The sequence below is a fragment of the Triturus cristatus genome, chromosome 4_1 (assembly GCF_964204655.1).
Source record: "Triturus cristatus chromosome 4_1, aTriCri1.1, whole genome shotgun sequence".
Lineage (NCBI taxonomy): Eukaryota > Metazoa > Chordata > Amphibia > Caudata > Salamandridae > Triturus > Triturus cristatus.
The window spans coordinates 928,848,482-928,872,955 of record NC_140585.1 but is presented as its reverse complement, the minus strand read 5'-3'; the positions used below and the strand labels follow the sequence as shown (position 1 = coordinate 928,872,955).

At 47.6% G+C, this 24,474-nt stretch overlaps 1 protein-coding gene across 2 annotated transcripts in view; it reads right to left on the bottom strand.

Moving 5' to 3' along the window:
• SHANK3 (SH3 and multiple ankyrin repeat domains 3) overlaps window positions 1-24,474 on the bottom strand; it is a 2,151,740-nt gene that overhangs the window by 1,267,440 nt on the left and 859,826 nt on the right. For both annotated transcript variants that reach the window (XM_085653773.1, XM_085653774.1), the window contains one exon: window positions 13,402-13,605. In XM_085653773.1, the coding sequence (XP_085509899.1) occupies window positions 13,402-13,605 (204 nt within the window). The remainder of the gene's footprint in view (window positions 1-13,401; window positions 13,606-24,474) is intronic.

The following is a 24,474-nucleotide window of genomic DNA, read 5'->3' as shown; positions in this document are numbered from 1 at the left end:
GAGGCACTCTACATGAGTCCAGGATGACAGAGTCCCTTGGTTTTCTCTGAGCCTCAGGCACTCTGCATGAGTCCAAGATGACAAGATCCCTTGGTTTGCTCTGCACCAGAGACACTCTGTATCAGTCCAGGATGTCATGGTCACTTGGACTGCTGTGAGCCTTAGGCACTCTGCATTAGTCCAAGGTCACAGGGTCACTTGGACTGCTGGACGCTGTGAATCTGCCCCAGATCAGATGGCCTCTGCGACTTCTGTCAGAGCCTGGTACATTACGCATTACCCCCAGCTCACAGGCACCTGCACTGCTGTCAGAGCTTGGGGCACTATGCCTCAACTCCCAGCTCAAAAAGTCTCTTAGACTGTTGTAAGAAAACCTGTCTGTGCATCACTTCCTGGCTCAGAAGTCTCCTAGCCCGCCATAAGACTCCGGGACTGTGAATCAGCACCCAGCTAAGAAGTTCTGGTCCCGGGAGTCTGTTGGCTGCCCATGGTCCACGAAGGGGACCCTCATAAGAGGGTGGCCGCTTTAGTGCCAGATGTGGGCACAGGACACAGTTCAGCGTTGGGGGACCCCCGGGGGTCCGTGCGCAGCTTCACTTTCGGTAGGGGGTGAGCGGGGGATGAGGTATAAGTGCCTCTCCCCGCCCACCTGGCGGCCTCTTTGTCGCTGCCCTTGACGCCGTTTGGTCTAGCGTCGGCCTTGTGTCATCCCCCTGTCTCGCGATCGGTGGCCGGCCTCCTCTAGTTTGCGGTGAGTCGGGGCCCGAGGTGGGGGACTAATGTCCCCTTCTCTTTGGAGCTTGTTATTACGACCTCCAGTCCAGCCGTTTCTAAGAGTGATCGGAGCGGTGGGGTGGGGCGGACAAATGAGCAGCACGGTGGTGGCCCGCTTTGGGCAGGGGCCTCACCACTGGGGTCGGGGGTCCGTGTGTGTGCGTGCAGGGCGCGGTGGGGCCTGCTGCTCTTTGCTGGGGGGCTTGAGGCTGTCTCACTGTGCCCGGGCCCTAAAACGGGAGGTGTTGGGGTTTGGTTCCTGCATCTCTGCACGGCGTCGACGGTACGGAGTGCCTGAGGGGAGGCCGTGAGGTGGCTGCAGGCCGCAATGTGCATCTTCCACCATATGGGGGAGGGGAGAGCAAGTTTGAACATGGTCCGTCAGTCTAGCACGAAGGGGGTAATGGTAAATCTTGCCCTACCGGATATAGGGGAGCCTGGGCTCACATGGTGCTTTGGGGCACAGTCGGTGGTAAGCTTTGCGATTTTGCTTTTGTTATGAAAAGGTTCCAGTCATTATAAATGCCTTGCTGCTGTATATCTGATTTTGTTCGCCGAGGGCAATTGCGGAAAGGTTACCCTGCTCCTCACCCAGTCGTACTCGGAAAACAGCGAGTGTTCAGTCCCTCAGGCGCCCGTGCGGCTTTTCAGCAGTCAGGAGCACAACTGTTGCTGACTGAAGTTAGTACCGCTTTGTTCGCCATAAGTTGGCAAGGTATGCTCAGACGTGAGTCCCTTGCTCACTTTGCCACTGGATTCAAGCAAGCCTGGCTGAAGACGGCTGAAATGCCAGAAACCGGTCCTAGGAAGCTTGTTTACGGTCCAGGGAAGGCATGGCTTGGCAGTTCGGGCTGGACTGTTCCCATGAGGCACAGGGTCAGACTGATTTGCATATGGCCATGTCTGAACTGGGGTGGTGAAGTGATCTAAAGAAGGTGATGGATCAAACACAGATCTGTTGATTGGGTGTGAGTGTTTGATTGGTTCTGATGCTCCGTCCATCACCACCCCCTTCTGTACTGCTGAAGTTAACAGCGGCATTCCCATAATGCTCCCACCAGATCTGCGACGGCGAATTCGGTTTTACTCCATTGTCCCGTATGTTTGTGGTCGCTATGCTCTGATGTCAACCAGGCAGCCAACCCCTGGGGCCAAGGTTGCTCTGTGGGCAGCTCAGAAAGAAAAAATCATAACTCGGCAGCTGTACCACCGTGCACTGCTTTGATTGTAGTTCTTTCATGGTCTCACCATTTCAGAATGAAAGCAATTTTCAGTATGTAATGCAATTAAGCCATATTTGTGGCTTATTTATCGGATGCAACTACCAAGCATTGAAAAAGCCAATCGTGGGGGACCAGAGCAAACACACTTTTCTTATGTCCAGCTGTTTCCTAAACAAGCGAGGTGGTGCTACGTTTAGCGGTGAAAATGTATTTCCCATTACGAGGCCTAGTGTTTAAGGTCTCGGACTCTTACTCCAGAGGTTATGTGTTCACATCCTGGCGTTTCACTGGTTGGGGTCTCAGAGGTAAATTATAGGCAAGTGTACTGTCTCTGATACATTTCTGGAAATTTTCTTTGGTTGTTTGGGCAGTGCGCTGATACACATCAGCTGGGCTAGGTAGACCGACATGAGCGGCTCTGGTGAAGCACATCCACAGCTGGGAACGCTCTCCATGAAAGCCCCAATTAGGCACCATTGTGGTCAGCGCTGCTGCCTATGTTGGGGAGGTGCAGGGATTCTGCTGGCTGCGTGTCACTGGTTGGCCTGTTCTCTGTAGTCAGGGGTTGTACATGCCCAACGGCCCCTCCCTCCTTGGTACAGCGGTTTGTCCCCTTCGGGTGGGGCTCGGGTGGTAGGAGGGTGTTGTCGCAAGAGCTCAGTTGCTTGTTTCGGCATCCAGTCTGGCAGTGCAATAGGTGTGTGCCATGCAGCGTGTCGGGTGGCCTGCAGCACGGCGCACGCACGGTTCGAGGTGAGATGGTGGCTCCCCGGACCCTGGGGCTGACCAGGTTGGTCGGTCAGGATGCAGAGGTGGGTTTTGCAGCGGGTTGTATGGGTCCCTTTGGGGCAGTTCCGCCCAGGATCTCACAGTATGATGGGCTGCTCTTGGCCCGGAGTCCAGACCTACGAAGTAGATTAGTGCTGTGCCTGCCAAGGTTATCAGTTAAAAGGATCAAATGCACTATTGACGGCTGGATGGAAGCTGGTCCCGATAGTCAGAGCGGGTCTGGTGTAAATGGTGTTGGGTGCCTTTTTTGTAGGTTTTCTAAAAACAGGGATAGTTGGCAGTGGTTATAAGAAAGTAAGGTAACTATAAAGACATGATACTAGCTTCATAAAGTGCATTTCGCTTACGCTCTTACTGCCTTTTCTGTAAATTTGTGGGAATCGGCGTGGTCATTCTGGCACCCGGCTGAAGTAAGCGGTGAGGTTCTTTCAATTTTGTCCCGGTTTTGGCTTTAAAATCCTGGTCACCCTATGCTGAGGGCAAGGACGAGAAGCCGAGGATGAGTGATGAGAGGAGAGGAGACTTATGTACCCTGCCGTTGATTCTCACTGAACATTAGTAGGTTTGGGGTGAGCCTGGCCACTTCTGGCGTAGGTGCTGTGACTCCTGAAGTGACTTGATTGGCTCGGCGTTGCCGGCAGAGTGGTGCAGGTAGAATAGTCCGCGGTGAACAGAGTTTTCTCTGCGATGGTGCTGTAAGGTGCTAAGGCCACGCTGTGGCACTGTTGCTACGGTGGCTGAACGTGGATAGAGTGTTTCAGTATGTTCTTCTATTGGTTTGGGAACTATTCGTTTGGTCCTTTCTTTCATATAACTATTTTCAGACTGCAGCGGGCGGCGGGGACGAAAAAACAGATCCTCCAAAAAATAGTCGCCAGTGCCGCATGGGGCATTGGGCCTCACGCAGTTACAGTGAGAGGGATCATTAAACTGCCACTAGGAGTACACCATTCCTGTCCCCCTAGATGGGACAATATTTACAATGTAACATGCACAAGTTTACAAAACTGGCACCAGAACACTAGGTTGAGGAGGGCCAACTTGTGCTGTGGGGGTGATTTTGCACACATAGGACAAGGCATACATCCTTGGTGAAGTTTGACTAAAGGGACAATGGAAGAAGAGTAGGGCTTGTATTTATTGCATTGAACGGATACTTCACTGCTTGGCCAACAAGGTCCTTAGGCCAACAGGAGTGATGCATGTTGCCCACCGTCTTATTGGATGAATACTGCTACTTCTGACAGATGAAGAAATGGGTCGGTTATGGCCGGGCTCGGCAAGTATGGGTTCATCATTCTCACCCTGGGTTGAGACGTGGTCAGGACTGGTGAATTAGGGGCTTGGACCTTTAATTTAATTGCACGAAACATCATTGTCGGGGCTATCAAGAGTGCCATTAGGTTAAGAACTCCTTGTCTCACACTTGTACTTCCTCCTCAACCTGCCAGTGAAGATAATTCTGATTCAGTGGGTTGGAGTGCAGCACGCTTGGACATTCCCTGCTTTGGGGATACATAAGCATTAGTTCCTTGTTCTGAATGCAGACACGGGGCTATTGGCTAGTGCCTGCCCCCGTTTTGTGCACGTATGATAGATTACCTTTATCCTCCTAGTGCTTCACAACTCCCTGGTTTTGGCTCCGCAGTTCTTGGAGAGACAACTAGTGTTACGCTGCCGACCGGTGATGGTTCTTTTATTTACGTAATATAAAGATTAGACACACGGGTTCGAGCCTGCGAGCGTCCGAAGGAGGTGGATCACAGTGGCATGTGGCCTGCAGGACTGGATTGCAGTATTGGGTTGTCTCCAGGGTCATAGGTCCGACCCAACTGGTCCGCGCAGCTTTCGTATTCGCAGGGTTTCTAGAAGTGCAGAGTGCAGTGCTTAAATTTGAACTGGGGGGCAAGCAGGGCCCATCCAGGCCCCATGTTTTGGACTAGCAGTAGTTATTCCTCAGCAAACTTTGAGCCGGAGCAGGAGAGAGGAAAAAACTGAGAGGTAGATATAGATGGATAAACCATCGTAGAGGAGAATCTGGCAAAAGAGAGAAAGCTGGGGCAGAGTGTGTTTGTTAGTGGATTAAAGAGGCGTGAGGTATTCTGGACGGCCTTGGGAGTTTGCCACCAACGTCTTTGTGCCAGCTACGGGCTTGGGAGCAAAGCTTCGGGCATAACATTCTGTTCATTTTGACCACTGACAGAATACTAGAGGCTGGCGGGAACTGACAATCTACCGACGCCACTAGGGATAACATGCCTGACTGTTGTTGGCTGCTGTTGAATGTAAGGGATACCCAATTTTCACAATAAATGTGAGCTTACCTGTGGAATAATTTGGTTGATCATTTAAATTCAGCTTCTAGCAAGTTGGTAGGTCATAGATTCAAGGGGCCTTTTCACATTTCCTCTTGCCTTCTAATTAGGTAAACATTCATTGGCAGGGCCCACTGCTGTAATCAGCATGTGAATTAGAGGCAGGTTTAGTGAAAACAAAAATGCTACTTGTACCTGCAAAATACAGCCAAACCTCTAGCCTTGCTGTAGGGGTAAGGCAACTACATTATGTCATCTAAAGCTATTAGTTTGGGGCAGCTACGTTGCACAGAGCTTTCAGTCGGGCGCAATTCGATTTCATCAACGAGGCCATCTATTGACTCCCGGGTGTGTAGATCTCCTGCGTATTCACCCCTAGGATAGATGTAGAGATTGCACAGTGGGTACGGGGTTCACATAGGGGTGCTGGCCACCAGCCGTGCCCCGGGAAACGCTTGCAGTACGCTAGTAACCAGTAATTGTTAGTGGCACCCTTAGCAGGTTCCAGGAACAGGGCTTTACAGGATTAGCATCTGACTGGGGGAAGTGTTTAGATGCGTCATGGAAGGATACCGCCCCTTCCGGGGTAGGATTATACCGCTAATTGATTCATGCATGGTGCAGGTATTCGGTTCCCTATTTACCTACAGGAGGTAAGGACTTAGCAAGGGGGGCAGGCAGTAGGGGCAAGGTGGCACTTAGCGGTAGACTCTGCCAGCAGCAGTACGTCTAGCTGGGGCTGGTTTATCAACCCACAGGCAGGCCGCCAACCGAACTGGACTAGGTACCTATGTCACGCACATTAGGCAGAGGTATCCAGTGGTATCACATAAAGGGGGACGGCACCTGGACAGGTACTACAAATGTTAGATTCTGACCTAATGTTCCTGCACCACTTATATTGTTAAAAATGTCCGGCACTCCATGAGGCCTCTTTTTTAGACGCACCAGTAGCTGGGCAGGTACGTACTTTGAGAGAAGAGCTACAAAAGGTATATTAGCAGGTGGCGGCCAAGCAAGCAAGACATTTTGACCCTCTTCTACTTTCGGGAGCCCCTTGGGGGAAACAGGGGGTGGTGCTTGCTATCCGTCCAGGGGATAGGAGGTTCTAGGAGCTTTCCAGGGTCCCCATGGCCTAGCCAAATGATCAATGCACAGGAAGATGGAGGGTGAGTTCATTGGGCATTGACTATTCCAGACTGTCAGCTTGCGAAATAGAATGTTTCGTATCCACGAGCAGAAGGGCGCCAGGAGGCATGACGGTAAACAGGCAGGCTTTTGTTCCTGGCGGAGGGAAATTCATCGAGGACAAACCTGTGGTGGGGGTCCGAGTTCTGGTTTAGGCATCCATGGGTACAAACCAGGAAAGGCTTCGCTGTAGTCATCAGGGATTAACTACAAGGTACTACAGAGAAGGAGCATATCAGCTACCCAGCGGATGTGTATCATTAGAGGAGCTGATACAAGTGATGGTGGCATTCTTGACGCTTGCCATAGCAGCCCAGGGCACTACACAGAGGGTGAAGAATAGGTCAAGTCAACTAACAGAGCACATTTTGCATTCATAGTTAAGAGGGTGCAGGTACATTGCTCATAGGTGTACTCCATATCCTCAGATCCAAAAGCATTGCATGTTACAGTTTGCTTCAGCTAAACAATATATAGTGGGGAATTTTCAGCTAACTATGGAACTACTGTCCCATTGTGGTACTCCCGGAGGGTATCCTGATTGCACCAAACTGGAGGTTATGTGGTATGGCCCAGTGGGCCTGGTCGCCTCCTAGCTGGCCTTCTCCCTTCGGGAGAGCGTTTCTTTCTGGTTTATGCTGACAGCACACCCCTTACCATGTTCGGGTTGATCGGGTAATGCAGTTGGGAATCACAAGGTTGTAAACGTTACAGCTGTCCGCAGCCACCCGGGGGAGTGGCCGGAAGACAGGTTAATTGTATGATGTACAGGCAAACTGTTGAGTATTCCAAAGGCACCCTGGGAGTCACCAGAGGTTTGAGGGGGTGCAGTGTTATTGTGCAAGTATGGCAAACTGGTGTAGCTATAAAAGGGTGTGCAGTGCTCATTAGTGGTGTTAACAACCGAGCATTTCTTTATTTGCCAGGCCAAAGGTCTGGGTGAAGGGCTTTCCGTGTGTCTTGAGTGGCGCAATGGGCTGAACTCAAGAAATGGAGGCATGGGTTTTCCACCACGGAATTATTGGGTTGGGTGTCCCAGGCATTCACTGGAACAGCCTCTGTAGAAGCTGCGGCACGGACTTGGGGGGGGGGGGGGGGGGCTTCCCTGCCAACACCTTGGTCATACACCTGGGAAGCAATGAGTTGACTTTCCTGGGTAGGAGGGCACTGCTGCCAGACATGAAATCCTCCGGGTGTAGGTTAAACAACCAAGGGTTGACATGTGTGTTATGATGGTCAGAGATAACCCCACTGTTAGTGTGGCGAGGGGCCCGGTTAGGGGTTGCCGGGGTGACCTCACGCAGGAGAGTTAATAGTGCCAGGCGCAGATTCGCTGAACACAGGGGGTTGGTTTTATTAGGCATGGCCGGCTGCATCCTAAAGTCCACAGGGAGTTTTAAAGAGGATGGGGGGCACCTGTCCTGAGGGGGCATGGACTGGTTTTGTTGGACCTGGGAGAGGTCCTGCAATCAGCAGGAGGTAGCTAAAGATGCCTACCTTGGTGGGGGGCCCTGGTTGTGACGGTGGCCACACCCAGAATTGTGGCGGAGTTACAGGGCGATCCAGAGGCGGAAAGGTACTCAGGGGTACCCTCTTCAGGAGCACAAAGGGTGCAAATGCCAAATATCCCCAGCAAGTCCTTGCGCTGGACCCTGGAGGAGCGACGGTGCCCCGTTAGTCCTACAGGCGGTTGCAAGTCTGAGCAACCGGGGGTTGCCTGGAACGCTCCGCCCCTTCGGGGGCATGAGTAAGGGGGTGGGCTGGCGGTCCACCGGTGGGAGGGGTTACCCTCTCCCCCAAAATTGGTAAGCACCAATTGGCGACGGCCACGGTGTAATTTGGTTCATCAGGAGGCAGGCGGCGGAGGGGCTGCCTGCCCTTGGATCGCCCGTAAGATAACTCACCGTGTTGGCATATTTGGTATGCAAATAAACCTGCAGCAATTTCCTCCACAAAGTGTCATGTGGTTTATTTCCTAATGATATTGCTTTATGTGGGATGGGGAGTGTTGCTGATATTGGCACTATGTGTCAGGCACCACCTGACAGTTACTAGCACTGTTGTCTGACTCTGGGACTCTGCATCAGTCCCCAGGGGACAGAAAGTCACTTAGACTGCCGTCCGGCTCTGGGACTCTGCGCCAGCCCCCAGGTGACAGAGTCATTTGGACTGCTGACAGAGACCTTGGGAGCCAGCACTGATTGTGGAGTCAGTGTGTGACCAGGACACTCACAGCTGCCGATTGACATTCAACGAGTGCACCCTGCCATATATTAATGACAATGGTTACAAGGTCACGCGGCAGCATGAATAGCCGAAGAGGGATGGGAGGGCACGTGCCATCCTGCTGTGGGCTGCAGGGCTGAGCTCTCTCTGCCTCTCACGCACGCACTATACCAGGTGGACGTGCCGCAGTGCACGCTGGGCATTAGGACACTTCACAGTTTTACACACACCCAACATTCCAGCAAAGGCACTGCATGCACTCTTTCAAACAAAACGTTAAGGAGCCCATGAGCTGTCACACTCATGTACTAGCCCGGGCTTCTGACTCCAACTAATATTAGTTTGTGCATCTTGTCTCACTGCTTCCGCTCCAGTAAATTCACTATTCACAGTTTTGCTGAAGCAGCGGCCAGGGGTTACTGGGGCTCTCCAGGGACGGGGATCCCTGAAGAGGAAGCTCTGCGATTTTAAGGTAAAACAGATCTATGGATCCGGAGATCTTGAACTGGACAATAGAGTCTGTGATAAGAGAGACACACAATTACTGTGATTGTGATGAGCAAGAGAGTACAATCACGGCGGGCCCGCCCCCTTCATTCACCTCTGACGTGTTTCATGTATCTGCAGCGCTAGAACATGCTGCTTCTATCCGCCTCCTGTTCTACTCCTACCTCCTGACTCCTCACTCTGGCCTGGAGGGAACCGTCATATAGTGCTGGGAATGGACCCTTCATATAGCGCTGTGTAAGGGAGGCTTGTCAATCAAAATCAAAATCGCCCCCATAATCTCGGAGTCTCCTGTTTAGGTGAGTCCCCCAATCCACAACACCGCTCTCGGTATGACGTCCCACCGAAAGTGTCTTCGGTGCCTGACGAACAAGGACAACCCTTATAAGGGCACTGTCAGGACTCCTCAGCACAGATGAGCCTTGTAAGTCTACCAGACCCTGCTGTGCCCTTCCTTCACCATCGCCATGGAGATAGAGGGTTGGATGTCGTGATGATACATCGTGCCCTACCAGCTCCCATGGATGGAGCAATGATGGACACAGAAGGACCTGGGAACTGGTCCTCACTCCGTAAAAGGGGAGAGGTGTTGGCCTAACAGCTAGGGCGGTCGACCTTGAATCTGGGGAACTGGGTTTGAGTCCCGGCAAAGACGCTGAACATCCTGTGATTCTGGCCAAATCACTTAATCTCCCTGTGCCTAACAATTATGAATGTGTCCTCATGTAATGCAACTGGTGCTTTGTAAAGCGCTCTGATACCTGATTGGGGTCAAGTTCGCACTATATAAAACTCTGCAAAATAAAAAATAAAAAAAAAGGGAAACGATCCCTGGCACAAACCCCTCATCCCAATCCAGGAAGATGCCCAATGGCAATTAGGACTACAACATTCGGTCTTGCACGGATTCACCCGCTTCCACGGTAAGGCCAGCAGCACACACAAGGGAGGTAGGAAACAAATTCACCCTTACTTGAAGTGTCTTACATGCTCCCAACCTTAAGAGAAGGACCATGGAGAATGCCAGCCAGACCGCCATGTGTTCTCCATTTTATAAACTCACAGCTTTCCCACTGAAAGATGCATTCCATTCAAAGGACGGCGTGAAAGATCTGGATATTCTCCAGGTTACCTATCAAAATTCCCAATCGCGAATGAAGAGGGAATCGAGAGTTAATTTGACCAATGCCCTTGGTGAGTCCTCCCAAATAGCGGGTGATCTAGGTGTAGCCGCCTCTATAAAGAAGCCTCCTGGATCAACCCTCAGGCAACTGAGGAAACAGCCAGACCGGCTGTGACTACCCCCCCCCTCTCTGCATTACAAGGAATGGGAACCTGAGGATGGGACTGCCCCGACATTCAAAGGGAGGAACTGTACAAATGGAGAGGCTGAGGAACTGATCAGGCCAGTCTTAACTACTCCCCTCTATAGCCCAGGTAGCGGGGACTTGGGATTTGGGGATTCAACCTGAGAGCACAGACAAGGATTACATCCGACCTACACATTGTGATCCTCCATTCCCCAGGGCAGACTTTGAGAAACGGAAAAGTGAATATCTTTACAGACATGAAGTAATATATTTTCATATACTGTGATTGGATGTTGAATAAATCTTATTGGAAATATATATATACGTATACGAGTTGCCCTACTTCTTCTCGATGTTGACATGAGGTTGGATGTAAATTATCTCATCACATCATAGAGAATTTATTGCAATCATTATAAAAAAAACAGCACCAATTGACTCAGGCCACCCAGATCAGCCAACAAGTACAACCCATCTGGTCAATTCAACACGCTTTACAAATTCATGGTACATCTTGTGGCTACTGAGAAACATCAAGATGTCTTGACTCCGCTTACCAATATAATAGCAGCAGCCCATCTTCCTCCCAACATACCATGCCCCATACTCGACAATGACATTCCTGGTGATGACCAGAGTGTTCTTACAGTTTTTGAGCGAGTAGTGAGGAATGGTTTATGGCCTCAAGAAAGATGGGGACACTATTTGTCAATCTGTGTGTTGTCAGATTGTGTTGACATTCCGGTTAGACAATCAATGCTAGCTTCTTCCCACTTCTTTAACGTGTTGATATGGCATGTTTGAGCGGTCAGTTTGTGATCATGATGTTTATTATGACATGTTACAGGACCTAGGGCTTTGATGACCCTGTATGGTCAATATCAGCTTGATTCCATCATGAAGGTGGAGGGGTCCAGAGGTAAGTACTGTGGCTGAGTACCTGTCAACTAACACAGGCAACCCACCACCCTGTCAGGTAGCAAGACGAGTCCCAAGGGGCCCGTCCCCTCACATGTGTTGGTAATCTTACCAGACACACCTATGCGTCTCGAGTAACACCTGCGAGGGTGAAAATATCTAGTTTGTTCCCAGCATCTGAAAACCTGCATCAACTAGAGCTATTTGTTAAGGTGGAAAAAAGGTGGTAAATAACGAGTATCCAAAGTCCCTTTAAGGTTCCAACCCTATTTTGCTTCGAAGACACCTTTGCCCACCAGCTCGAGAACCACTCCTTACCTGGGTACAGAATTTCAGAGCTGCTGCACCATTGGTTGGAACCAGCCTCTCCTTCTGAATGCCTTGGCGATGATTTGTTGCACCACAAGATCAATGATTCCTCCATCCCAGGTTACAAAATTGGGGATAGCGCCTCAGTGCTTTACTGTGACTCTGGGGTCTAGCAAATCCCGGGGACACAGTCTGCTGTGGCTCCAACCAGGCAAGGACATGCAGCATCAGACTCCTATTGCCTCCACCACTGCGCCTAGCTTCTGCTTGAGGCAGGAACCTCCGAAAAATTAGAAGGTTGCGCATCAGTAGGTAAGAAGCCTTTGCCACAAGAGGAAGTAGAAGATGCCTGTTTACCACAAGGTTGGATAGGATGTCACCCCACCTTCAATGTTTCCATTGGCCCCAGGCATCTGTCTCCTCGGCATTCCATCAATTCACAGTTTCCTCCCGACTATCCCCTACTCTTGAACCATGTGATCCGTGACGGACAGGTCCAACACCTCTATCGCAGCAGCTCAGGAACATTTGGATCTTGCATTGACTCAGCCAGCTCTGCTTTGCTCAGATGCAAGCTTAGAATTCGTCAACAGGCTCATGTCTCTGCTTAGTTCAGAATCCATCCTGGCTGCCTTGAGCACCACACCCAAAAGTCAAAGAGACTGTTCTTGCTCCTGAAGATGGCTCCTGGCCAGATAAGGATGCTACCAATTCAGCCTCCAGCGCCAGAGGGGCAGCGCCTCCCATCACCAACAGATGACTCGGTATCAATCTGTATTTTCCCTGCCATATCCGCCATGCCAAGCATGGTGGACATGGGCAGAGAAAATGAGTGATGTTCATCCTGTCGTTAACTGGGCAGGAAGACTATCACTGGTGGTGTCTAGGGTGGATTGGGCCACAGCTTGGAGGTTCATGTTGGTGGAACCAGTGGAGGCTCCATCAGTTTAAAGCTGGCACTTCCCCCAACTCTAAATAGAGTAGAGTAACTCCGAGTGTGGTGGGAGGGAGCACTGTCAATTTATGGTGGTGCTTTAGCCTGCCAGGCTCTAAATGTGGCCCTCAGTGAGGCTTTTGTCGGGGTCACCAGAATGACGTCACGGCTTTCAGGGCTATCTATGTTTCTGGTGATCTCTCAGGAGGGGTTCCAGGGAAGGTTTTCAAGAACTTCCTTCTCCAACAGACCTCAGTCTGTGACCCCGAATTCCGGGCCTCTTGCCCATTCGGGGTGTAAAACACTGACAACTGGTCTTCTGATTGGTAATGAAAGAGTTGATTGCTGCCCCCCACCCCCCGCAGGTTTGAAAGTTGGGTTTGAAAGCCTCTTGGTGGATCTTCCACTGGTGGTGAGAGAACGGAGATGCCTGCGCTGTCTGTGAAACTAATGTCACAGTGCAGAACACAATCAGGCTTCCACACTAATACCTCTATAGATGACACACTCAGGTTGTCACACTGAGATCTCAGCAAAGTCACGCTCCTGCTCAATACTCCTATACCAGCCAATGGTACACTCATGACAAAACAGTAATCTATATGTAGAAGACACATGTGGACTGCCAAACCAATATCTCCAAAGCGGGCACGCAAATTACCTCGCCAACAGGTCTGAATAGGGAATACTTAGGCTGTCAAACCAGCATTTCTAAAAAGGACAATCCCAAACTGACACACCCAGGTTGTCAAACAAATATTTCTGTAGATGGCACCCTCAGACTGGCACAGACGTATCTGCAGAGGGCTCACAATCAGACTGTAACAATCCCCAGTAAAACAACCAATGCACCATATTATCCCCATGAATCCTGTCTTGGTGCCCATCTGGACAAGTTCCGCTCTTACCTCTAGATAGGGCACGGGGGTGCCCGGCGCAGATGGGTATTCCCGCAGCAGCCGCTCCTCGTCGAGGAACTTCCCGGCCCTCCCGTTGAAGGCCGGCTGAAAGAGCCCATAGTTCAGAACATCCTTCAGGCTGTGGTTCAGGGTGCAGAGAACACGCTGCTTGGAGACCCAGACCGGGGCATCGGGATTCAGCCGCAAACACTTCTGCAAGAGAGGCACGAGGAAGGTTAGGGATGGTGCCACCAACCACGTCAACATTATAGGAGGCATGGGTGACAGGACGGGTCGCATCACAACTATCAAAACCATTGAAAAAGAGGGTGGCCCCGCCTGCGGTGTCGGCAGGAACACACATAGGGTATCAGTAGTAATGGGCACAGCCAATAGGAAATAAGATGAACATCACTAGAAATATCAACAAAGCGGAAGAGATGGGGAACCATGGGAAGTGTCAAGAAGGCAACATCTACAAGGCAAGCGGTGAGCACAATCATTTACTGCTCAACTGGTCATTAGCCCCAAAGGAGGTCTAGGCGGAAGGCAATGCACTCTGACTAGCCAGGTGCCTCCTGCCCAGATACAACCACTCAGAGCTCCAGTCAGGCTAGAAAGCAATGGCTTCTGGGAACTAACACTTGGGATGGCTTTGTGTGGCCTGGCATGGCAGTCTCCACTCCCTACCGGAAGTTTTCATTCTGTAGCACGGGACCTGCTGCCAAGGAACACTTAGTACAGGTCTGGGGCAGCCTTTGTTATGTACATTACTATGAGCTGCATGCAGCCTGTGCGTCATGGGCAGTTCTTGACGTCACTGCTTCAAAAGTGGAGATACAACTACAGCTGTGGAATGCAGCGTCTCAGGAGTGTCTGAACAAGCGTACCACCAAAGTACATCACAGTCAATGGTACACATCATTCGGATACACGTCAGTCAGAAACAAGCACTGGCAAACCATATATATTTGCTATTTCTTTAGTGCCTGCACAGAGAGAGACTTAACATTCATGAGCACGTTGAAAGAGTACACGCACAAATTCAGAGAGAGCAACACATTTACTTAGTCCCAGGCACAAATTACTGAATACAAGTACAGGCACACAACCCAAACCGGAATGCATTCATGCATGCTGACCAACAGGCATGCAACCCCACATGTGCAGAGGACAACAGATCACACAAAAACATACACCCAGACCAACAACAAAGGATCGGTCTGTCTGTCTGTTTGTCTGTCTGTCTATCTATCTATCTATCCATCTATCCATCCATCCATCTATCTATCCACCCATCCATCTATCCATCTATCTATCCATCCATCCATCCATCCATCCATCTATCCATCTATCTATCCATCCATCTATCCATCTATCTATCCATCTATCTATCCATCTATCTATCTATCCATCAATCTATCCATCTATCTATCCATCTATCTATCCATCTATCTATCCATCTTACACACCCACAGATCACAAGCATATAGAGAAACAGAGTCCTACACAACAGAGGTATAGTTAGATAGCACACATGCAGCCACACAAAGACAGGGATCAGGTGGACCAACAGAACAGACAGGGGGACCAACAGAACAGACAGGGCGATTAACAGAAGTCAGACAGCTGGATGAACGCTGAACTGGTGGCAGAGGGATCAGGCTGCTTGTCCACTTAATATTTAGTCCATCTGTGGAGGCAATCATATTTGAAGTGGAGAAAGAACTGCAGTGTTAATGACCATTCAAACCTTGGCCTCTCTTTAGAAAACTCACTCCTTCAAGGTGATGGCACGCTTAACCTTCCATGCCCATCAGTCTAGTGTATTCGTGTTTTTATACTTCCGGGTACACTGCGCCTCCTTTCACTCTAAGCACCGTTGGGACATGACATGTATGCATCACGTTCATTCTCTCCAGGACTAACCAAGGTCACAGTTATTGTTGCTGCTTTGCTCCGTGTGTCCTGCACACATATATCCAGCCCCGACCTTTCCCTTTTCACACATTTGTTATCATGTGTGTTAGTCGGATTAGGTCAAATCAATCAAACATTGGCTACAGTATTGACGTGTTAAATGAATCCTACCGCTACAAACATATTTAGAATACATTTATCGATCTGGGCTACCCTAAGTGCCCACTGCCGCTTGCATACATACACTGTACGAAATTCATTTGTGTAAACTAAGCTAACAGCTGGGACTTTGCAGCTTTTATTCTCGTTTTTTACAAAGTGAGCACTATTAGTTTGGCATTTTGTACCTTGCTACCGAAAAGGTTTTTTTATTAGTCCTTGCATTCAAATCTCTGCGTTTACATTTCCCTGGAATAATTCGGTCTCACTGGGCCATTAGGGGCTGCAGACATTGAAAGGAGAGCTTGTACGGTAGTCAGTGCACTAACACTGAAAGGTAAATGGATGCGCCTCGAGGCTGCCATTCCCCCAGCATCGCACATTAAAATAAGCAGATAAAAACGAACATACGTGCAGCCTAAACAGCATTCCCCGAGCAGGACCCCCGCATTCCTCTCTGGTACGGCCGCTCCCATCTCGTCTGAAATCCCAGAATACCTCAGTTTTCATACATCACCCTAAGAGTTGCTGTTCAGCGCCATTTGCGGCCTTAATGAAGGCAAACTTTAACAGGTGAGCTTTCTGACGTGGCTATTTGCCAAAGCCTACCCTTAGTTTTGGATCTGCCTTTTATGATTTTATTTGGTTAGGCGCCTTGATGCCTTCGGGCTTAGTTGCGTGTTTATAAATTTTCTTTCATTCATTCATTCATTCATTCTGGGCAGGGCACATGTCTGTATGAAAGCAGTGGGGGCTAATCATATGCAGCACGTGATGACATTGCAGGAATTGACGTCACACGAAGTGATGTCATGCCTTTCTCACCAACTTCACCTAAAAACGCACCTGCACCCACCCCCGCCCTGGAGAAATCAGCAGTGACATCTCTCACTGAACGACCTCTCTCGGCGAAGAGAGTTGTGGGGCTTTTTCACAATGATTCACACGCACTCAGGACACTGCGCCACAGCGTGACACATGTTGTGCACCATGACAGTCAGCCCTCTGCCATGCCAAACAAGGTGCACGCTAGGCTACACATTTCATGTCACTGACAGGTGGACATCACTGCAGTGGAGAGTCCAGGAGAAGGGTAAAAGCATTGACCCAGCCCCAGCCCCAGCATCCATAGACATCTCATGGCACCAGAGCATCACTTGCACGTGAACTCCCAGCACACAGCAGGACAGGAGTTGGCCACACAATGGAGTACCATGAAGACATACACCACGCAGCACACAACCAGTGACATCTTTAGGATTTCGGGGGCCGTTGGCCAAACATATTTTGGGGCCCCTTGTTCGGAACAGCTTTGAATTTATGACCAAGTTTCAACTCTTTCATGCCCTCTATGCGCAGGCGCACTGGTAACAATTCTAAATGTGTTGACATCTAATATTCAGGGATAGTGATGTGTGTTTTCAATACTGTAACACAGCAGCAGCTCACTAATATTATTGCAAATAATCTCTGTGACCCCTCCCATTTGTCATATGTTTGATCTAAAAGAAACTTTTTTTATGGGTGTTGCATGAAACAAACACATTTGTCTAAAAAATGTTTGTAATCGACTCTCACACATTACCCACATTAAAAATACACTAAAGGAAAACACTACTGACAAGAATCTGTTTAAGAATGTTTCAAGGTCACCAGGGTAAAACTCTCTTGGGGGGCCCCCTGAAAGGCTGAGGCCCTGTGCCAGAGCCCACTTAGCCCAGCCTTAAAACATCTCTGCACACAACATTAGCACAATAAGTACACATTCCAGCATTCCACTGTCAATATGGATACATTGTGTCTGCAAGAACGTGCACAGTGTTCTGGTCAGTGGCGGCTGGTACATTATGGAAGTGGTGTGCCCAACAGCACGATCCAGTGCTCTGCCTCAGGCTTGCCAAACCCCGGGGCAGACATTTACTTCACACACAAGAAGACATGTATACCTACACACACAGTTTTAAGGCACGCACAAAAATAAATACACATGCAATCCTCAGCACACAGACAAACACACCCAGACTTAAATTCAGAAAAACATACCCGAGGCAGGCCCACGCTTTCCGACACTCTGCAGCTGCCGGAGGCAGACCCACAAGCTTCCACCCAATCGGAAGCTAGAATGGAGTTGAAGGTACCAAGAGGTAGACCTTTTTCTCAATTCCATGTCGTGATTGGGCAAGAGGGTGTGTGATTGACAAGTCCTGAAGCTCCATTATCTGACATGCGGCACTGCGTGACGCTAGTGTAGTATGTGTTAGGCTGGGCTGTAGCGGCTCCTGCCTGACACGTGCAAAACAGGTAGTGGAGCCCTCTTCTGCTGCAAACCTGACATTACAGCATTTACATGCAAACTAACTATCTGTGAGGTCGCTTCTTTTCATATAAAAGCTGCAATATGCCAGCAGTAGTGCCAGAGGGTCGACGCCCTGGCGCCCTCTAGGGGCAGCCGCTGGTGGTTTCTGGTATAAGTACAAGCATGCATTTATGCGGGTACTCACAGATACTCAGTATATCCACTTCTATAAATTGAACAAGAGTAGCTGCATGTCTTAGCAGGGGTGCAGTACTTTTAATTGGAGAGTTCCTGCACTTCTCAGTAGCACAAAGGTACTCTGGGATATTTAAACTCAACATCTTTTATTGTTTTCAGCCAAACAGGCCATAACAATTAATATAACATTGTGCAATTTAAAACATAAAATCACAATTAATTCTTGATATTTCCTCAATTAAAAACACAATGCAACCGACCAATTATCTATAAAAGCAATTGCTTTTTCATCATTTAACCAAAATGCAACACAACTTTTAAGGAGGTCTCTCGTCTCAAGCAGTGGCGGCTCCTCCGTTGAGCTGCAGCGAAATAAAGGAAAAATAAAATGATAATAACTCAAGGTTATTATAATTTTATTGTGTCCTGCTGCGGCAGCCCTGCAGGACGGGGGGGGGGGGGGCTGCTCTGACACAGGAGCAAGGGGAGTGGCAAACACACTTTGCAAGTGTGCATGAATGTTTGGCCGGTCGTCTGGGGCCGGCTAAACATTCATGGGCACTGAGCATGTTCTCCACCCAGGCTGCATTACAGCCTGAGTGGGGAAATGCCTGGGAGCTTACCAATCACAATGTTGCATTGCAGTGTTGTGATTGGCTTAGGGAGCCTGGGTCTGCTTCCTGATCCTTTCCATGGTGCTGAGCGATAGAGAAGAGATACGGCGGTACAGTAAGTTTTTTTTATTTTTTATTATTTTCCTTTTCCTTAAACGCTCCCACCCGCCATGCCCCGCCACCCTTGAATGGTGCCGGCCGCAACTGGTCTCAAGTCGAACAAATACATATTGGCTAATGCAGTCTCTGTATTCATATAAAGTATTCTTACTAGGTCAGGTGAGTACAAATTATGACAAACATTAAGAAATACTCTAGGTATAAAGTGCAAGGAATATTATAACTAAATCTATTGACAAAAGAGTATAATTGAATGGCTTTTTAAAATGCAATAAACATAAAGTGATAGTGAATTTCACCCATCCGATGAGGGGCCCAACAACTGCCATAGCAGAACTTAGCTTTAGAATTTGGTTGTGCTTTAGAATGGAAGCATATCTATTCATCCTCCAAACCAGAACAAACAGCAGTGGCGGATAACATGATATCAACCCACTTTTACATAAGAAAGCACGGGTGAGTGGGGTTAAAAAGTACTATAGGTAGATCGGATGGATTAGGAATATAATTAGCTAACATTGAAAGTTACGATAAAGGTAAAGTGCAAGGAATAATTAAGTAGATCTTTTGAAGAAAGGGTAAAGTTAAAGGGCTTTTTAAGATGTAATAACCATAAAGTACTAGTGCATTTTGCCCATCCAATGACAAGCCCAGCAACTGCTATGTGTCAAGGCATAGCTTTAGAATCTTATGGTGCTTAGGATGCAAGTATATATTCACCTTCCAACACTATATCGAACAGCAACCACAAATAGCAGAATATCAACCCACCTTTACATAAAAATACATGAGAAAGAAGGGCAATTAAAGATCAAAGACAGCTAGATAGTATGCCCTGCATGAAATACAAGTGCATTTGAAAAAGTCGTAAAAATGATCCACTCATGGCGTATGGGACCTATACAACATATCTTCTTAGTTACAAATTTTTCATCCAATTTATAGAGTGACTTTTTAAGGTTCTTTATAAATAAGGCTCCCTGTTTTCCATTTTTACAGATTTTTACAGATAAATACAGACAGAAAGCAATGTGTTATCTGTCTGCATTTATTTTTAAAAGTGGATAAATACAGAAAATTGTGCTTCTTTTAAATGACTCTCCATGCTGTCTTTCATGAACTATAGGCAAGTAGCTGAGCAGATGGACAGCATGGGAAATTAAAAAAACAGGATGAAAAGTCTTTAAATAACAGCATATGCCAACATATATTTATGGTATAATGCTAGTATGTACCAGAGGATGTATTGTTATGTAATATTTCGCATCTTAAATAGCTTTAAACACGACAGACATCAAAGTGTGAGTGCACGCCTATCAGTTAAATAGATATGGAAATGTACAGTTTTACAACTTCATTTATACGCAAAACACAAAATAAATATGGATAAATACAGATAAATTGGCCAAAAAATAAATATGGATAAACACAGACGGAAATGGCCCAAAAATAAATACCATAAAACTGGGAGCCCTATTTTCAAAGTGCTTGCGTGCTGTTTCTAGGAGTTGGAACTGTGCTAGAGCCTTTATTGGAAAACACATACCACAGTTCAGTGCTCTAACATAAATAATGGCACAGTTCCACCGTTTCTAATAAGCTTTAGTGAATGCCAGACCAAGGCTGCGGTGAACTAGGGATCCCGAAGTGCGATATTGGGTACCTCCAATTTCATATTTTCCTTTTAAGCACTGGGCGCAGACAACGCCTTCTTCCCTTTAGAAGCTGACCACCGAGCTGGTTCTCAGCAGATGTGTCCTCGAGAGAGGGGTGTGTTGTTCCCTCTGCGCAGGAGGAAGATATGAGTAGAAATTGTGCACGTGTCATCTCTCTGACACAACAATTAATGGACGTACGACGGATTACTGCACTTTCTATTAAACAGCAATAACCCAGCTTTTGTGCTACTGCACTGGTGCCAGTGGAGAGAGGCATAGCCTCCTAAAATCGATTTCTCTAAAAAGAGGACTTTGCATTGCGACGGCAGCTGAGTCACTGCTTAAATACAGGAGACGCCTCAGAACTATCTTGTTTTGCTAACTTTTTACACCTCATTTTTTTTTACCAAATTGAACACGAGATTGTTGAATATTTGTATTTACTTTACATTATTCATTATAAATGTTTTTTTTATCTATTTTAAGCTCTATGAAAGGCAATGTTTTGTATCAACTTTAATTAATGGAACAATAAAATTACTTAAGCTGGATTTAAAGTTTGGCGCATAGGCTACGCCATCACAAACGTGCTGGAGATCCCGTCCGCCGTATTACAAGGGCATTATTTTCAATGGCACTTGTGATACGGCAGACGGGATATCCGTCAAGTTTGTGATAGAGTAACCAGTCCTCCAAACTGCCCTCACACAGAGCTATTTAACAAAGGGCTATGATTGAATAAAAGTTGTGGTTTGTGGCATCCAGTACTTTAGGTGGGTAGAAAAAGGTTTCTATTTTATTCATTTAATGCGATTTTATATAGCGCAAACATTACCCGAAGGTGTCAGAGTGCTTTACAAAAGAACCAGTTGTGTTACATAAGGACTTTGGATTACATGAGTTACATAAGAGATACAAACAGAAAAAAAAACATTGCAAATATACAAGTGGAGTGATAGGAGGGAAAAATTGCATATGTACAAGTTGTAAAGTCATTCAAGGAAGATAGGGTATTGTGGGGCGTCTATGAAAGGGGTATGTCCATAGAAGCTTAACTAGACATTCTTTCCAAGATGCACAGCCTAAGTAAGGGCATTGCTTAAAACACATGAATTTTATCACTTCCATGCTACCCCTACAACTGTCTATTCATTTCTTTCACAGTATAGACTTCCTAATTTCCGAATTCTTATGGAAAGGGAAAAGAGGCAGAATCTCCCTGGAAAAAACAAAAACTAAACATATGCTACGGCGGCCTGAATATCCCCATCGTTCAAAAATACCAGCTTGCCTTTCTAATCAAACAAGCTACTTGGTGGTCTCACGCCCACGCCAAAGACAAACCCCTTTGGTAACATATTGAAAAATTTCTAGCAAAACCCTACTCCCTGCTATCAATGCTAACTATGAAATCGATAAGTATACAACATTTCCATATCATGCTCAAAGACACCATTGCAGCCCTCAAAACCCTTAATAAAAAACTCCCCACAACAAAATCCAACAATCCGAATGTGCATCCTTTTGGAACGACTCTAAAATCAAAACGGATGAAATATCCCCCTTAAGGACATCCTAAGCAACAAACAACATTCTATATCTTAATGATCTAGGATCTGTGGACAATCCCAGGACATTTGCAGAGTTGCAGAAATCACACAACTAAAATAATATTGACTTCTACAATTTCCTTTAGTTAAAGGTCACAGTGAAGAAGAGTTTTACACGACACCAATCTGATCTCATTTCCTTACTCTCAAAACTTTCCACTCTTCCCCATGAAGCTGCCTCAACATATAAGAGCTTATCAACAATAGACTAACTATTGAAATCCAAAATAAATGTCTAGAACCGCTTCCAAAACCCAGCCACTCAATGATAAAGGAAGAAACATGGAAGAAAATATGGACTTACCCACCACCACCCAAAAAAAGGTATACCCCATCCTCTCACAATGCAAATATTGGATCTTACACAAAGCACATTGGACCCCGTAAAACTCTTTAAGCTGGGTCTCTCAGACTCAGACAAATGTTGGAATAGTCAGGAATCGGCAGGAACCCTCAGCCATATGCTGTTTTACTGTACGATGCTGAACTTGTTTGGAAAGAGATTCAAAACACAATAAATGGAATCTTTAACACATGAGATCTCACTCGACGTGCATACAGTAACATTAGGACCGTGGTCCCACACCTCTGCCCTGAAGCTAAATAAGATAGACATGAGTCTCTAGGATCTCCTACTAACACTGGGAGTAAAGAATATTCTCTGTGAATGGAAATCATTCCAAAACCTATGTCACCACACATGGTGGGCGTGGCTCTTCTTCGCAAGGAGTGCTGATGACTCATTATTCAATAACAACTTCAAACACCAGAATTCACATAAGCTTCGGAAGAAGCTGGACCTACATATCCCAAAAATTAAACCACCCTGAGCATATCTCCAATATCTGCTAATTTCTACCCAAACATGTTCAATGAGGGGCAGGAGCCACCTACTGATACAGCATAGCATATACACAAATCTTTCGATGCCAGACCAATGCGCTCTCCCATATACAGATCGCTCAGCCTACTGGCACCGTTCTATCCCTGACATGGCCCTATCTCTCCCCCCACCACCATTTTATTTTCACTGGGGATTTCTTTTCTCTTCCATTAGGGATTACAATCAACAATTCTCTACTCTAAATGGTGGTATCATTGCCATTCTCATGCATCTTGTATGTATCTTGCTTTACAACTGAAAAATGTCTCTCATGTTGTAAGCATTGTGATTATCACCCTTTTCTCTATTTCTGTATCCTCAAAATTAACAAAACATTTTTAAATGAAAAAAAAAGATGTGAACTAGAATCCTAGTAAGGCAGGGCCGGCATCGGACATGCCGCATGTATGGCGGTCCTGCCGGCCCCCGATGACCACACAGGGGCGGGCCTGTTGCGCGCATGGGTGACGCGACAGGCGCGTCCCGCCAATCGTTGGTCTCTAAGTTGTTGGGGCGTGACCCGGAAGTGATTGTATTCACTTCCGGGGCACGCATCGCAGCAAGGCTAGGCCGGTTAGAACCGGCCTGGCACGAATTGATTTTTTGAATAAAAGGCTGGGGAGCGGCGGAGTCTACCTCTTTGCTCGCCGCTCCCACAACCTGCCGCCCCTTAAGGACAACAGCCTCGCTAGGAGGCTGTATTTTTATTTCCCCACCCACCGTCCCCTAAACGCAGGTTTTACAGGGTGTATTGTGAAGAAGTTAATTTTCAGGTTCACATGGTCACGTTTATCAGATGTGTGATGATTTTCTTTCCCATTGTTTTAGGAGATGGTTTTCTTGAACAGGTCATGTTTATTGTTGTATTTTACTTCCTTCAAGTTAAAAGGATAATGGCTTTTCATATGTGTGACAGTTTCTTTCCCATTATTATGGAGATTGTTTTTCTTGAATAAATCGTTTGTCGTATTTTAGTGCTATTCCTTGGTCAGGCGGTAAGGTCATGAGCAGTAAATTTAAGGTCCTTAGAGAGCGGCGCCATTCTTGAATGGCGTCCCCCAAGGGGGAAGGACAAGTGGTCTCTCATAGAACTCCAGGGGCAGTTACAGCCGGTTGGCTGGATGGGTGCGGGGGAGGGGGAGTCACGCTTTCCAGTAGGATGCTTAGCCACCCCGCACGTGCACAAGGGCGCAAGTAAATGGCGCATAACTGCAAGGGCCCCTTATGGAGAGAATTTACAGGACGTACGGGGGTGACCTGGGGGGGGGGGGGGAAGTACCCTCACGGGAAATGGGCCCTCTGCGCATGCGCACTCCGGTTGGAGGGCGGGCATAAGGGCATACGGGGGCGACCGGGGGGGGAAGTACCCTCACGGTAAACGGGCCCCCTGCGCATGCGCACTCCGTTGGAGTGCGGGCATAATTTGATAAGGATCTAGCTCCAGTTTAATGACCTTGCCGTAGGCTCAAAATAGGGATACGCAGAAAATTAAATGTTATTGTTATGATTATTGTTTATGTAATGTTTAGATTCGGATAGGAATATCTTTGTATTAGAGATATGTTAAGGTTAGGAAAATTACACCTGTACCTATCCATGTAATCAATGTAATGGTTTTCTGCGT